Here is a 14,894-nt window from a genome sequence, read left to right on the forward strand (position 1 = left end):
AACATAAACTTCCCAGTATAAATTGGGTCCTCTTATCATCCCTCATCTCTTGTAAACATTTGCTCTTGTCAAAATTTGCTTTTCCGTGGCTTCACTTTCCTTGCAGGCCGAGGCAGGTGATCACACATTGCTGTTCAGTCTCGGGTCTGATCTCAGCTCCCTGGCTCCTCGCTGAGCGCTCACTGCTGAGTGCCTTCCATCCTGCCTGGGCTGCTGACCAGCGCACTGCTCTCGGAGCACTCTGGCCCCCTTGTCCGGGACAGAGCTCGCAGTCTTCACTCCGTGAAGGCATGCCACTGTGTGTGCACTGTGACCCTTGTCGAGCATCTGGGAGCTTGCCTGACATTAGCATTTTACAAACTGTCCCTTCACTTTTGAATGGTAACCTTTTTTAGCATTTAAAAAAATAAATTACCAAAGAGAATATTGTTTAGAATAAAGTTTGATTTCTGAGTATGAAAGCGGTATATGCTTATTGTAGAACTTTGAAAAATTTTTTAAAAGTCAGATAAAAGGAAAGAAAAAATGATTTGTAATTTCTCCACCTAAAGCCAACAGCTCTGTAAACTATTTTGGTTTATTTCCTTTCATTTATTCAACAGGAAAATTCTCAAATATGCTTGTAGTAAGTTTCTTCAAATTGAATTTTATAGGTAAATGCTTTCTGTTGTCACTTGTTTAAAAGTCTTCAAAAATTACAACCAACTCATTATATTATACTGTCATGGGTGAAAAGAGGGAAGAGAATTAATCAATTTTTATTGCCACTCCGTATGGCCCTGTGCTAGCCAGTGAGGGGATATTCTCATTTATTCTCATCAAAAAAACCTTTGAAAAAATATTACCATTTACATTTTATAGAGACTGTAAGTCAGAAGGACTTAAATAACATGTCCAAGGTCACAAAATTAGAAAGTGGCACTGGGATTTAACCCAGGTTTATCGACTCCAAAGTGACCAGAATATACCATCATTGTGCAGGGCACGTTTTTATGTTTCGACATCTATTCGAATAACATATAGCAAGTGTATTAAAAACATTATACTTCCAAACTTTGCAATTTCAGATTGTTTGTAAATTAATAAATGATAGGATAAAAAAATAAACAGTGAAAAGGAACCATATCATTTGGAATAGAACATAAAAGAGTAGTTTTAGCAACAGACGTCGAGGGGAAGACGGGTGCCCACCGCAAGTGGACGTGAGCCACTCGCGCAGAAGACAAGGGAGGGGGCCCGGCCAGTTCCGGTTACACGATTCTTCAGAAAACGAGGATGTGAGTCATGTAGAAAAGACCGTTATAAACCAAACAAATCATCTGTTTTTCTGCATTTGCCATAACTTTGCCTGAATTGCCAGCAGCCTGGCTGATTACATAGAAGATCAATGTAATCCCAAAACCCGGAGAGAGAACTGACAGCTTTTTTTTTCATATTTACCTCTGGTTAATCTCCTATGTATGTCTCTTTACACACACACACACACACACACACACACACACGTGGATGCACCATAAGCTTTTTAAAACCAGTCTCTGCTATTTTAAATTATGCTGAAATCCAATATCGTTTCCTTAGGGCAGATTCTTAATGCTAAATTTTTTGGGTCAAATAACATGAACATTTTTAGGTTTTTGACACGTATTACCAAACTGGTTGCTTTCTAGAGTTGTATCCATTTACTTTTCCACCAGTAATATGTGAGGTACCTATATCATTACATCGTCATCAGCTTAGAATAATGTTTATCCAACTTTAGCACCACCTGGAAGTCTTGTTAAATTGGACTTGTGGACCCCACTCCCGAATTTCTGATTTAGTTAGACTACGGTGGGGCCTGAGAATGTGTACTTCTGGTCAGTTACCAGGTGATGCTGATGCTGCTTCCCTGGGGACCACACTTTGTGAAACACTGCCTTAGAATATTATTGTTTTTAATTTTTATCCTTACTGATAGTCAAAAGTGGTATCTTTTTTTGTTTTATGCCTCCTTGCTTAACAATAAAATTGAATGCTTTTTCATATATTTAGCTATTTGTATTTTTTCTTTTTCTTTGATAGGTTTTTTGTCCATTATCTCCTAAAGTTGAATGTACTGATTATATATATGATATTAGCCCTTTGTGCCTTTTTTTATTGTTCATTTTTAACACACAAATATCTTATAGTTTCACGTGGTCCGATCTATCAATCTCTTATTATGACCTTTCCTCAGTTTATTTTTTCTTAAAGATTCCTTTCCTAGTGAAATCTTACCTATGTTATCTCATTTATTCTTTGCAATAACCTTGAGAGGTAGATACGAGACCCATTTTACAAATGAGGATACCAAGGCCTAGAGATAGTAGATAGAGTGCCTAAGGTCACCAAGCTAATAAGTGGCAGAGCCAGGATGAAAACACACTGTTTGAGTATATGAAAATGATTTCCTAAAGACAAGGTAAAAAAACCTTCATTGAATCACTTATATGGCAGACACTCTCCATATCTTTTCTAATTTAGTACTCAGGCAAGTCCCTACTTCTGGAGGCACCAAATCAATGAGTCCAGGTTTTGGACTGCTTTTCCTCCTTGTTCCATGGTGTAGCATAGGGTCTGAGCACTCAGACTTCCTGGATTAAGCTCAGCCCTACACCTGAGTAGCTGTATGCCCATGTACAAAGTATCTGACTTCTCAGTCTTCGATTTCCATATCTCTCAAGTGGGGAATGATAATAGCAACAACTTCATAGAGTGGAGGATTAAGTGAAATAATCTATATAAGGCAAAGTGCTTAGTCAGAACACACTAATAATTTTTATGACTATCTCTGAGCAGCACAATGTAATAAAAAGAGCATAAAATTTAATCTATGGAAATTGGGATTCCAGTCCCAGAGATTCTACTGTCTAGATGTGTAATCCCAAGCAAGTCACTTACCTTCTCTAATACTCAGTTTCCTCAACTGTACACTGAGAAAAATAATAATAATCACTAAAGAATTATTGTGGCTATTATGTGGGAAAATGGAAATAAAACACTTGTAAACTCAGTGCTGTAGCTATATTGTTGTTGAATTATGCTTTGACAAGCTACAATATTTTATAAAATTTGGTTTGCGCCTGTAGTTTTCTGACATTATCTCATACTTTCCTGCTTGGTTTTCCTTGTAATCTTGCCATTATTGTATTCAAATGCACTCACTTTTTTAAGGCCTTTTTCATCTATATTTTTCATCTGTTTTCAAATGCAGTGCTTCTTCTGATGACTTTAACAGCTACAGGATGTTTTTCTTGATATATTTTCAATCTTCTGAATCTTGAAATCTTCTCTCTAAGAAGAGAAGTGTCAGCTTAAGTAGATATTTAACTCATGATGAAACTTCTGTTTCTCTTAACTTTCTCTTTTTGTCCATAATGGAAAGTGATTTCCATTGTTGAAGATTCTTACTAATGGTGCATACAGATAGGTAAAGTGGCCTTAACTTTCAGTGGACACCACAGTCTTCATTCCTCTGAACTCATGTCTTCTTTTGTACTTAGCCTATTTGATGACTCCTTTTTCTTTCTTTTTTTTTCCTGAGGAAGATTCACCCTGAGCTAATATCCATTGCCAATCTTCTTTTTATTTTTGCTTGGGGAAGATTGTCACTGAGCTAACATCTGCACCAGTCTTCCTCTACTTTGTATGTGGGTCACCACCACAGCATGGCTGATGAATGGTGTAGGTCCACGCCTGGGATCTGAACCTGCAAACCTGGGCCACCAAAGTGGAGTGTGCCAAACTTAACTACCACACCACGGGGCCAGCCCCTCTATTTTCTTTATAAACAGATTCATTTTAGTTTTGAAGTTACAAAAAAACCCACAAGAAGGTACATTGTGGCTCCTCTCTCATCTTTAAGTTTTACAATATATAGGGCCATGTCTGATATTAAATTAGTCTACAGTATTACAATCAAAAACCAAATCGTGGGGCCAGCCCTGGTGGTCTAGTGATTAAGTTCAGCATGCTCCGCTTTGGTGGTCTGGGTTCAGTTCCCAGGCGCAGATGTACACCACTTGTCTATCAGTGGCCATGCTGTGACAGCAGCTCACATACAAAATAGAGGAAGACTGGCAACTGATGTTGGCTTAGGGCGAATCTTCCTCAGCGAGAAAAAAAAAAAAACCAAATTGTGGCCTTTGTCCAAGTTTAGAAATAAAAACAATTTGATAGAGAAAACTCAATATGCCTCTGCTTTCATTGGAGTTCTCAGTACATGAAATACTTTCGAGGACTTCTGTTAAGCCATTAGTCATGGCAACAGAAGGCTAAGTAACCTAAAATTAATGGAGTTGATTTTTGTTCTTTACAACTATGGATATCAGCTAAAGTCTGAACTTTAGCTATGATATACTCTAAAAACTAAATTAAAAAGTAAAATTTAAAGATATGTAGAAGGGTGGCATCTGGACCTTAGTTTGGCAGACGATTCACTGTCATTAAGTGATAAAGGATCTTGGACGTTATCTAATGTAAACCTCTCATTTTACAAATGAGGAAAATTAGGTGCTGAGAGGCGAGTGGCTTGCAGTTGGTGTGTGGCAGAATTTGAACCTCAGTCATGATCTGATTCCTTACGATGTGAAAACATAACTTTATAATGATATAGGAATAGAACTATATAAATAAATCAACCAACCCCTCATATACGGTGTCTTTAAACATTTATAAACTAAGAGGAAATAGAATCTTCACCTTAATAAACATACCAGAAATAACAAAAATTAAGAAAATAGGGAAACGAGGTAATCCTCCTTTGTCAAACTGCTGAGTACGTAAATGAAAGTATAGATCCTTAGATGTGTAAAAATGGTAAAAAAATGTTAAAATGTCGTTCAAAAACATAGATTCTTATTAGTTGATTGAAAAAATCTGTTAAATGTAAATTCTTAGACACTGTTAAGGGTACTGCTAAATTGCCCTACAAAAAAAGCATTATCAATTTGCTCTCCTACCAATTGCTGAGTTTCCTTACAGTCTTATAAATACTAGACATTATTAAAACTTTTTAGTGTTTTTTTCCAATATGATGGCTCCCCCCCCCAAAAAAAATATATGGTATATCATTTTAATTTGTGTTTCTCTGATTACTGAGTTTTAGTATCTCATGTTTTTTGGCCCTTGTGTTTCTTCTGGTACAAATTACTTGTGCGTATGCCTTGCCCATTTTTCGATTAGGTTCTATGTCTGTTTCTTATTGATTGGATATTGCTCCTTATTCTGTTACACATAGTACAGATATTTTCCCCTGGTTTGTCACCTATCCTTTTTTATGGTTTCTTTTGCCACAAAATATTTTCGTTTTATTCTAGTCAATTATGTCAATCTTTTCCAAGGGTTTTTGTATTGTGTGTTATAAAGTTAGTACTTATATCAATTAGGGTCTTAGAAGGAATGAGAAACCATATAGTAACTGGAATAGGGAAAGCTTATTATTAACCATACTGGGGATTGTCTTGTAAGATGTAAAGAGGCCCCTAAAGAATATAGGAATAGCAGCTATAAACCCCTAGGGCTGAGATGCAGCATCCGCTTCCACCTCCCCACCCCACCCCACCTACTTCGGCACCCAGGGCTGAGAATCCAAGCCTTGTTAGAGCCTTGGTTCACTGGATGGCAGAGAAGTCACCATGGTACCCTGCCTGCAGAAGTTGCTGGAAATCTACCCTCTAAAGGTGTATGGGGTGGTATGTTGCCCAGGGCAGTTGGCTATGAAATCACCCGAGGAGGAGGCTGGGGGCAGCTGCTGACCGCTGAGTGCTGCTGGCCGCCATACACCCTAGGAGCCTGGCTCTGGAGAAGCCACCCGGGCTGCAGGACCCGGTGCGGAAGCATCCTGCTAGGAGGAGCCACCGAACCAGACGAGCGCCTTCCTCTTGGAGTAGCTCTTGGGCGCCCTCTAGTGGCAAAATTTAATATGGTCCAGCTAGCAAAGGGGAAAGACTTAAAAGGGTCCAGCTCCATCTTCTTTTTTTTTTTTTTTTGAGATTTTATTTTTCCCAAGCCCCCCGGTACATAGTTGTGTGTTTTTAGTTGTGGGTCCTTCCAGTTGTGGCATGCGGGATGCCACCCCAGCATGGCTTGTTGAGCAGCGCCACGTCCACATCCAGAAATCGAACTGGCGAAACCCGCGGCCGCCAAAGCAGAGCGCGCGAACTTAACTACTCGGCCACTGGGCCAGCCCCTGGCTCCATCTTCTGCAGAGCAACAATTGAAAGGAGGATTTGGAGCCGAGGGGCAGTAAGTTAATAACTGGCACAGCACTTCACTATACCGGAATTTTATTTTTGTGCATGATTTGAGATAGTCATAAACAGTATTCTTTTATAATAAAATAAAATTGGAAACAACTTAAAGGTCTATTAATAAAGAAATGGTTGAATAAACTATGGTACTTCCATATCATACATTATTATGCAGCAATAAGGTGCATTTCTAGATATATGTATAAATATTACAAGATCTTTTAATCATATTGTTGAGTGAAAATTAACTATAAAGTAATACTAAGTATTATGGACACACACATCATGTATTCAGAAGTCGAAGTCCTCCTGAGATGACTTGATGAGATTCTTTATAGTTAACATCCTTTTGCAAACCAACACCAACGCACCTTATGTAATACCTTAACTGTTAGAAGTATCTTTATGCAATTTTTTGCTGTATTCTAGCTACCTTCTTATTTATAGATGCCACATAGATAAAGCCTATCTCAGGTCAAATTGACTCAGATTTCAAATTAGTAAAATTCTTAGATCTTCTAACTTCACATAATAAAAATCCCTGTATGTGTATGTGTGTTTCTTTTAGGCAGAGGTTGAAAAGATTATTGCAGTGGCCTGGGATATCTTCCAGCCCCTTCTCTTTGGACTGATTGGAGCAGAGGTATCTATTGCATCTCTCAGACCAGAAACTGTGGGTGAGAATTTCAAAGTAGTGTTTTTGCTAAAATCAACTTTTTATATTCAGTTGTAGTATCTGTAGTAGGTTTATATTTGGTGGTTCCCATTGTCACAATTATATAAAAAGTTAATACTGATCTTTTAAGCAGTTGGTTAGAAAAGAATGTTTGTCAATCTAAGACAGTAAATTTTATGCCTTAAATATTGTTGCTTGTAAAGAAAAGTGTCGCTCTTAACTACTATCAAGAAAATGCAGGCCTTAAAATTTTTTTCCAACGATAAGAATGTTCATCTAGGCTTGTCCTGATCAAGGGCCAGAATTTTAAAGATAATTAGGCAGTTCTATAATATGTATCCATGGGATAGAAATGTTTGTTCATTCATTCTTTTATTCATTCATACATTCAAAAGCCATCATATTAAAACTGTTGACTTTTAGTACCATACTCAAAAATTAATTTGTACACGTATACAGATGGTCCCCGACTGACGATGGTTTGACTTAGGATTTTTTGACTTTACCATGGTATGAAAGTGATATGCAGTCATTAGAAACCATACTTCGAATTTTGAATTTTGATCTTTTCCCCGGCTAGCGATATGCCATATGATCCTTTCTCGAGATGCTGGGCAGCCGCCAGTGAGCTGCAGCTCTAGTCACCACAGGATCATGAGGGCAAACGACCCATACACTTCTACCCTTTCTGTTTCTCAGTTTCAGTAAGTATTCAAGAAATTACATAAGATAGTGAACATTTTATTATCAAATAGGCTTTGTATTGGATGATTGCCTAACTGTAGGCTAATGTAAGTGTTCCTAGTACATTTAAGGTAGGCTAGGCTAAGGTATGATATTTGGTAGGTTAGGTGTATTAAATGCATTTTTTTCTTTTTCTTTCTTTCTTTCTTTCTTTTGGTGAGGAAGATTGGCCCTGAGCTAACATCTGTTGCCAATCTTCCTCTTTTTGCTTGAGGAAGATTGTCGCTGAGCTAACACCTGTGCCAGTCTTCTTCTAATTTGTATGTGGGATACCGCCACGGCATGACTTGAGAGCGGTGCTAGGTCCACACCTGGGATCCAAGCCTGGGAACCCTGGGCTGCTGAAGCGGCAGGTGCGAACTTAACCACTATGCCACCAGGCCAGCCCAAAGTGTATTTTTGACTTACAATATTTTGACTTAAAGTTGACTTTCAACTTATGATTGGTTTATCAGGATGTAACCCCATCGTACATCAAGAAAGACCTGTACTCATTATTTCCTTCTTTTCTTGCATCACAGTATTATTCCGTCCATACTAGGGATCCCATCCCTGCCACCTCCTTCTAGATCTCACACAGAGTCTCCCCTTTTTCTGACACATCTTCAGATATCCTTGTCACAGCTTTCTCTTCTGCAGAATTGAAACAGATTTTAATCTCTCCTATCTTAAAATAGTATCTTTCTATTCTGACGCATGTGACAACATAGATGAACCTGAGGACATTACACTGGGTAAGATAAGCCAGTTACAGAAAGACAAATCCCGCATGATCCCACTCCTGTGAGGCATCCAGAGGAGTCAAATTCATAAGGACAGAAAGGAGAGCGGTGGCTGCCAGGGTTTAGGCGGGGAAATGGGGACTTGCTGTTTAATGGGTGTAGAGTTTCAGCTTTGCAAGATGAAAATGTTCTGGAGATTGGTTGCACAAAAATGTGAGTGTTTAACTTAATGCTGCTGAACTGTACACTTAAAAATTGTTAAGATGGTAAATTTTACGTGTATTTTACCACAGTCAAAATTTGAATAAATATATATACATATATATATATATATCCCTTCTTCATTTCACTTCCCCCCTCACCTACCACTCTCTCTCTCTCTTCCTCTTTTCAAACTTTTCTAAAGAGGTAACTGTGTCCCCCTTTTCCATTTCAACTCTCATGCCCTCCCTCAGAACATTTCAGCCCAGCTTCTGCCCCATTCCACAACCAGCCCCGCCCTCACCACGGTCGTATTGCTGGATACACGAAATACGTGTTAGTCTTGACTTGACTTGATCTCTCAGCAGCATTGGACGCTATTGACCTCTTTACAACACTTTTTACGTTGAATTTTTACATTTTCCAGTGCCCTCTGAGTCTTCCTTTACACTATATATGGCTTAAGTGCTGCTCTTCCTCCAAGTTCTTTCAAAAGATTTCTACACTTCACGCTGGGTATCATTTCTCTGAGCTCAGCTACACTCAGTGGCTTCGATTATAAACTATGTAATTGCAAAATCTTTATCTCGAATTCAACATAGCCAGTTGCTGCTTGGACATCACCACTTGTAAATCCCACAAAACTTGAGGCTCAGTGTGTCCAAGGCTTCCTCATCATCCTCCCCAGACTGCTCCCTCCTGGGAATGGGATCGTCCCTTTTGTATCTTGTACTTAAGGCAACAAATACTTTTGAAAATCTACCACGCTGGGAAAAATACCCTCCAATAAAGAGCCACAGAACCTTTTCATAAAGAAACCATGTTGCAGATTCACAATAGAGCATCAAGCAATGTCTGTCTGGTGTTTTACCAGCCTCTTGAACTTGAGAAAGTTATTTATCCTTTCTGATCTTCATTTTTTTTCAACTGTAAAGTGAGAATAATTACTCCACAGGTTGTAAAGATTAAGTAAAGAGATGCATTTAAAGCTTAATACAGAACCTAGCACAGAGCAAGCACTCAACAAATGTTACTTTTTCAAAAACCACCCTATTACCTAGTACTCACCTTAGCTTTGCCTTTCTCAGGTCCGGTAGCTTGCCTTGCCCTAGTCACAATCTCTTATTTTGCAAATCAGAATGAACTTACCTTTATCAGCAAAGGATTCTGAAGGACTGAACGAAGTAGCTGTACACATCAGCCAGGGTGATGGGCAGTCAGTGCACACACCAGTATGGGGAAACAGGTGTAGAAGCCAGTGTCTATTCTGACTGGTCAGTGCCCAGCCAGCTCTCTTCTGACTGCCTGATTGCCTCCATACTTGCTGATAAATATTTTGAATATCACCTCTGGTCTTATCGTCTGTAAAGAATTCTCAACCACTTTGATGAAAATATTAAGTTTTTTCTCTTCTGCGCCCTCTTACCGGTATATTTACACTGCACTCACCTTTTGGTTCTTTATGTTTCTGTCTTCCTCTGACTTTGGAGTTCATGGAGGCAAAGTCTGTACGTTATGCGTGTTTGGGTATCAGAACCTAGTCCAAATTCTGTTATGCGTAGTTATAGTTTAATAAATTCTTGTTAAATAAACACATGGGAAAAAGTGTGGTTCTTGCTATAAAGCATAAGATAAATAACATTCAAATCTCCTTTGTGGAAATTCAAATATATTTAGTTAATTTCTGGCTTTAATTTAGGGCAAATACCTTCTTTTAAACAAATGGTCTGATTGATCCTTAATATTGATGTTTTGACAAATTATGCCTAATCATTTTTGTCTTTTTAATTTTTTAATGTTTTTAGATTATTTCTGTTGATAGAATTTTGAATCAATAATCAGGAGATTCCATTTCTTCCCCAGTATTTCGTTATGTCTAAAAATTGAGTATTTCTTACAGGCCTTTGTGTTGCCACCCTGGGTATTGCAGTACTGATACGAATTTTGACTACATTTCTGATGGTGTGTTTTGCTGGTTTTAACATAAAGGAAAAGATATTTATTTCATTTGCATGGCTTCCAAAGGCCACAGTCCAGGTAATGATGGATCTTAACTCCTATTTCAATATGATCCCTTAAAATTTTGAATAAGAGGGCTTGTCCAAATTTGGTGAACAAAAGTAACTAAAGTTTGATTTATGAAAAGAATTTTTACTAATCTACTCTAAAAGTTTTATTTTTGGTATGCTGATTCCTTTAATATGATGGCTCATTTAAATTTCTTTAGATCTCCAGGGTACAACTGAAAATCCAATAAATCCCTATGTTACTAGAAAGCAGTAGTAGAGGGAGGGAAGAGTTTGAATTTTCATCAGTCAGAGCTCTCTGAATCACCTAGAGATTTTTCGTTTTGATGTCTTCTAAGAAGAGAGTGAAACAGAAATAGCGCGGCCCATGTTAGTGTTTGGAAATACTTCACTGTCAATATGATTGATGATCAGTAATGCTCAACCTCGGTCTTTATATATAATGGAGAAAGATTTATTGAGAAACAACTCAGAAAATGCTTTATTGATTTCCTAGATTATTAGTTAATATTAAATTTTTCAAACTAGCTGTACTTCCTGTCAGTTGTCTCAATCACATGACCCAAAATTTGTGCACTCTAACAAGGCACTAACAGGTGCTTGAAATTATTGACCATGCATTTGGTAGAATACCTATAATTGCTAATTAAATTAGAACTGTATAGATTATCATTTGTTGCAAATAGCCCTGATTGTATTGTATATTTTCAGACTAATTATAGCAAACAAGATTTAACTGTTGCATCCTTGATTATTTTGCAATTATTTAAATATGTAAATTTCTATTTCATGAGATGAAAATCAGATATTTTTAATTTAGGAAACTTTGAGGGTTGTGTATGCTCTGTAACTATATGCCAGATTTGGTGTGGCTATAGGTTTGGGCATTATCCCAGAGAAGTTTTTTTTTCATCAGACTTTGAAAGATGTCTGGGACATAATGGCTAAGAATACTGTGAGGTTTATATGGTACAATAAGTGGAATAGTTTCTCCCTCAGTGTCTCCAGCTTCTACACTACTTCTGGTAACTTTATTAGGTAACTATCAAAATAATTACTCTAGTAGCTTTGGTTTGAAAGATTTGTTTCTAAAGGTTAAAATTTGAAAGACAGCACTTTCCTGCTGTCAAAGCAAATTTATAATAAGGAGAAATTATCTTGGATGTGGTGAATAATGTATGTACTGTGAAGCAAGTATTGTATGGAATTTTCTTTTTTCTTCTTTTGCCACTGCCTAAGAAACAAGACTTTCTTGTATGTTTTTTTCCATATTAGTGTTCTTCAAACTTTTTGGTCCATGACCTGCTGTAAGAAATATATTTTAAATCACAATATATTTTAAATCAGCATACCTACAAACCTCAAAACATACACACACAACGGAGAACTGAAAGAGAAATATACATTGTAATGAGTGCAGTTCTTGCCAAGAATTCTTGAAATGTTGAATTAGTTATGGTACAAGGAACCTGAAATAACAAAGAGCCCTCACATACAGGGACTAAGTGAGATAGATTTTTCCTTCTCTCCCACCAGCAGTCCAGCATGGACACTCCAGAGCTGGCAGGGTGACACTGTCCTCAGCATGTGCCTTCCATCAGTTCACCATTTCTCATCAGGGGGAAGGGGAAAAAGAATGATGTGCAAGTGTCCATTTCTCTTCAGGGAACAATCCAAAAGTAGCATTTATCACTTCTGCTCACCTCTCAGTGGCCAGAACTTAGATATATAGCTTCATCTAGTTGCAAAGAAGGATGAAAAAAAGTCTTGGTTTGGACAGCAATGTGACCAGCTAACACTCAGGAGTTCTAGTTTAGAAGGGAAAAGGGGCATTCAGATATTTGTGGGCAATTAGTAGTCTCTGCCATTGTGTCTCATCCACACCAGCATTCTCTCTTCTGATTCATTGTCCTAGAGGACAACATTGTTGTGTTTTGTGGAATAAGGGAATAACCAGATTGATTAATATATTATTTTCCCAAGTGCACTAATATGGCATTTTGCCTCTAAAAGAAAATGAAGGTTTTCATAATACTTCCCAGTAGACAAATTTTAAATAAAACATTTCACCAAGACCTAAGGCAAAGAGTTCACCAAATACCTAATAAGATTACCTTCAAGTTTTGACAGTGCCTACCACTTTCAGGTTTCTTTATGTTTAACAATTAGTTTAGCTCTATAGCAATACATATTCTTATGTTTTTTCATTTAAAACTTTGCCATCTTCCAGTAAGTATCACTACACTTTTTTTAAAAGATTGGTATCTGAGCTAACATCTGCTGCCAATCTTCTTTTTTCTTCTTCTTCTTCTCCCCAAAGCCCCTCAGTACACAGTTGTACATTCTAGTTGTGAGTGCCTCTGGTTGCGCTATGTGGGACGCCGCCTCAGCATGGCCTGATGAGCGGTACCATGTCCACCCCCAAACTAGCAAAACTCTCAGCCGCTGAAGTGGAATATGCAAACTTAACCACTCGGCCACAGGGCTCACTGCACTTTTTCATCTTGTTCTTTTTTAATTCCAGATTCCTGAAGATAAAAGAGTGAGATGACCAGTGACTTTCTTTACTCATAAGGAATTTAGCATACAGAATCGTCTTATAGTCAATTATATCATGAGGCTGTATTTACCTTGTGTTTTGAAATATATTTGCCTGATATTTTTGTAACCCTGCCTTCTGCAACTAAGTACATATGAATCACCATCCCTTCCCCATGCCAGGGCAGGAGAATTTTCAGAATACCAAAACCAATTGCAGTACACTTTGAAAGAAAGAACTTTCTTAGTTGAACAAAAGAACAAGCAGTTTGTTTTTGCAAATGATAAAATAATTCACCTTTTTTCTATGTGCCTGTCTTATATGCCTGTGTCCAACTTTACCATTAAACTTTTACAGGCTGCAATAGGATCCGTGGCCTTGGACACAGCAAGGTCACATGGAGAGAAACAATTAGAAGAATATGGAATGGATGTGTTGACAGTGGCATTTTTGTCCATCCTCATCACAGCCCCAATTGGAAGTCTCCTCATTGGTTTGCTGGGCCCCAGGCTTCTCCAGAAAGCTGCACATCAAAATAATGATGGAGAAGTTCGAGGAGAGCCCTCTGAAGAAGTTTAGAGGTGAAAAGAGAGAATGCTAAATATATGATTAGAAAGCTGTACCAGAGGCTGCTTTTATCAAGATAGATATTGAAATATATAATATTTAAGCTTAAAATGTAACAGAACTTAAAGTGTGGTTATTTCTTTAAACAGCATTTTCAGCCATTACCCTTTCCATGTAGGTGGTAATGTTCTACATTTCTAGCCTGATTTCTCTATCTTCTTCTTTTTGCTTCAAACACTCCATCATTATCTTAATCTGTGTGGGGAGAAATACTCTTTAATGTACTACCACGATATCAGATTAACAGGGGAAAGACCGAGTTCGGTGTGGCGTTCTGCTGGCCAACAGCTCGCTCTGAGTGACTGTTGCCGCCACAGTTTTATGATGCGTGGCCACCTAGCCTCTCATGCCTTGAGTTGTTTTTGGATCCTCTTTTCTTTTTAAATACATTGTAATCTCTCATCAGTTTCTCCCCTCGCTTTCCCTGTTAATCTGCCTCTTCTCCATTTCTGCCCCTCTTACTACCTTTCTGTGAAGTATTGTAACTGATTGGCCCCACCAAAATTTTTATGTACACAAAGCATCTTCATTGGCTCTTCCTCTTGCACCTATTTGGATGACAAAAGCCCTCATTCAACTTCCTGCCTGGCTCCACAGAGTCCCCCACTTCAGTGGCCCCTCTGAGTTTGCCTCCCGCTAAGACGTGCCCTGGTCTAGCCCTTTCTTAGTTGTTTCTTGTGACCCACATCTTCAGGCTCTTCCTGTTCTCTAGGTGACAGAGAGCCAATTTTCAAATCTATGCCACTCTCAAGAATATCATATTAATCAGGGTAAGTTAAGCTGCTATAATGAAGAAACAAGAAATACAGTACTTAAAAGAAAATGGAAATTTATTTACCTCTCATGAAACTGGCTGCCTGGTCGATGCTGACAGGGTTACTCTGCTCATGAGGTCTACTGAGATTTGTGTCCTTTTTTTTTTCGGAGGAAGATTAGCTAACATCTGCTGCCAATCCTACTCTTTTTGCTGAGGAAGGCTGGCCCTGAGCTAACATCTGTGCCCATCTTCCTCTACTTTATATGTGGGACGCCTGCCACAGCATGGCTTGCCAAGTGGTGCCATGTCCGCACCCAGGATCCGAACCAGCG

The 14,894-nt window shown here is 38.3% G+C and overlaps 1 protein-coding gene across 18 annotated transcripts in view; it reads left to right on the forward strand.

Annotated features, from left to right (window-relative positions):
- LOC139044359 (sodium/hydrogen exchanger 9B2-like) overlaps positions 1-13,866 on the forward strand; it is a 55,102-nt gene extending 41,236 nt beyond the window's left edge. For 8 of the 18 annotated variants that reach the window (XM_070503799.1, XM_070503801.1, XM_070503792.1 and 5 more), the window contains 3 exons: positions 6,838-6,946; positions 10,513-10,649; positions 13,536-13,866. In XM_070503799.1, coding sequence (XP_070359900.1) covers positions 6,838-6,946; positions 10,513-10,649; positions 13,536-13,757 — 468 coding nt within the window. In that variant the 3' untranslated portion in view covers positions 13,758-13,866. Of the gene's footprint in view, positions 1-6,837; positions 6,947-7,525; positions 7,674-7,854; positions 8,739-10,512; positions 10,650-13,535 lie in introns of those variants that run through there. The other 10 variants (XR_011501295.1, XR_011501297.1, XR_011501296.1 and 7 more) reach the window with 10 other exon arrangements.
- Positions 13,867-14,894: the final 1,028 nt, after the last annotated feature.

Source organism: Equus asinus, unplaced genomic scaffold, assembly GCF_041296235.1.
Source record: "Equus asinus isolate D_3611 breed Donkey unplaced genomic scaffold, EquAss-T2T_v2 contig_803, whole genome shotgun sequence".
NCBI classification, from domain to species: Eukaryota; Metazoa; Chordata; class Mammalia; order Perissodactyla; family Equidae; genus Equus; species Equus asinus.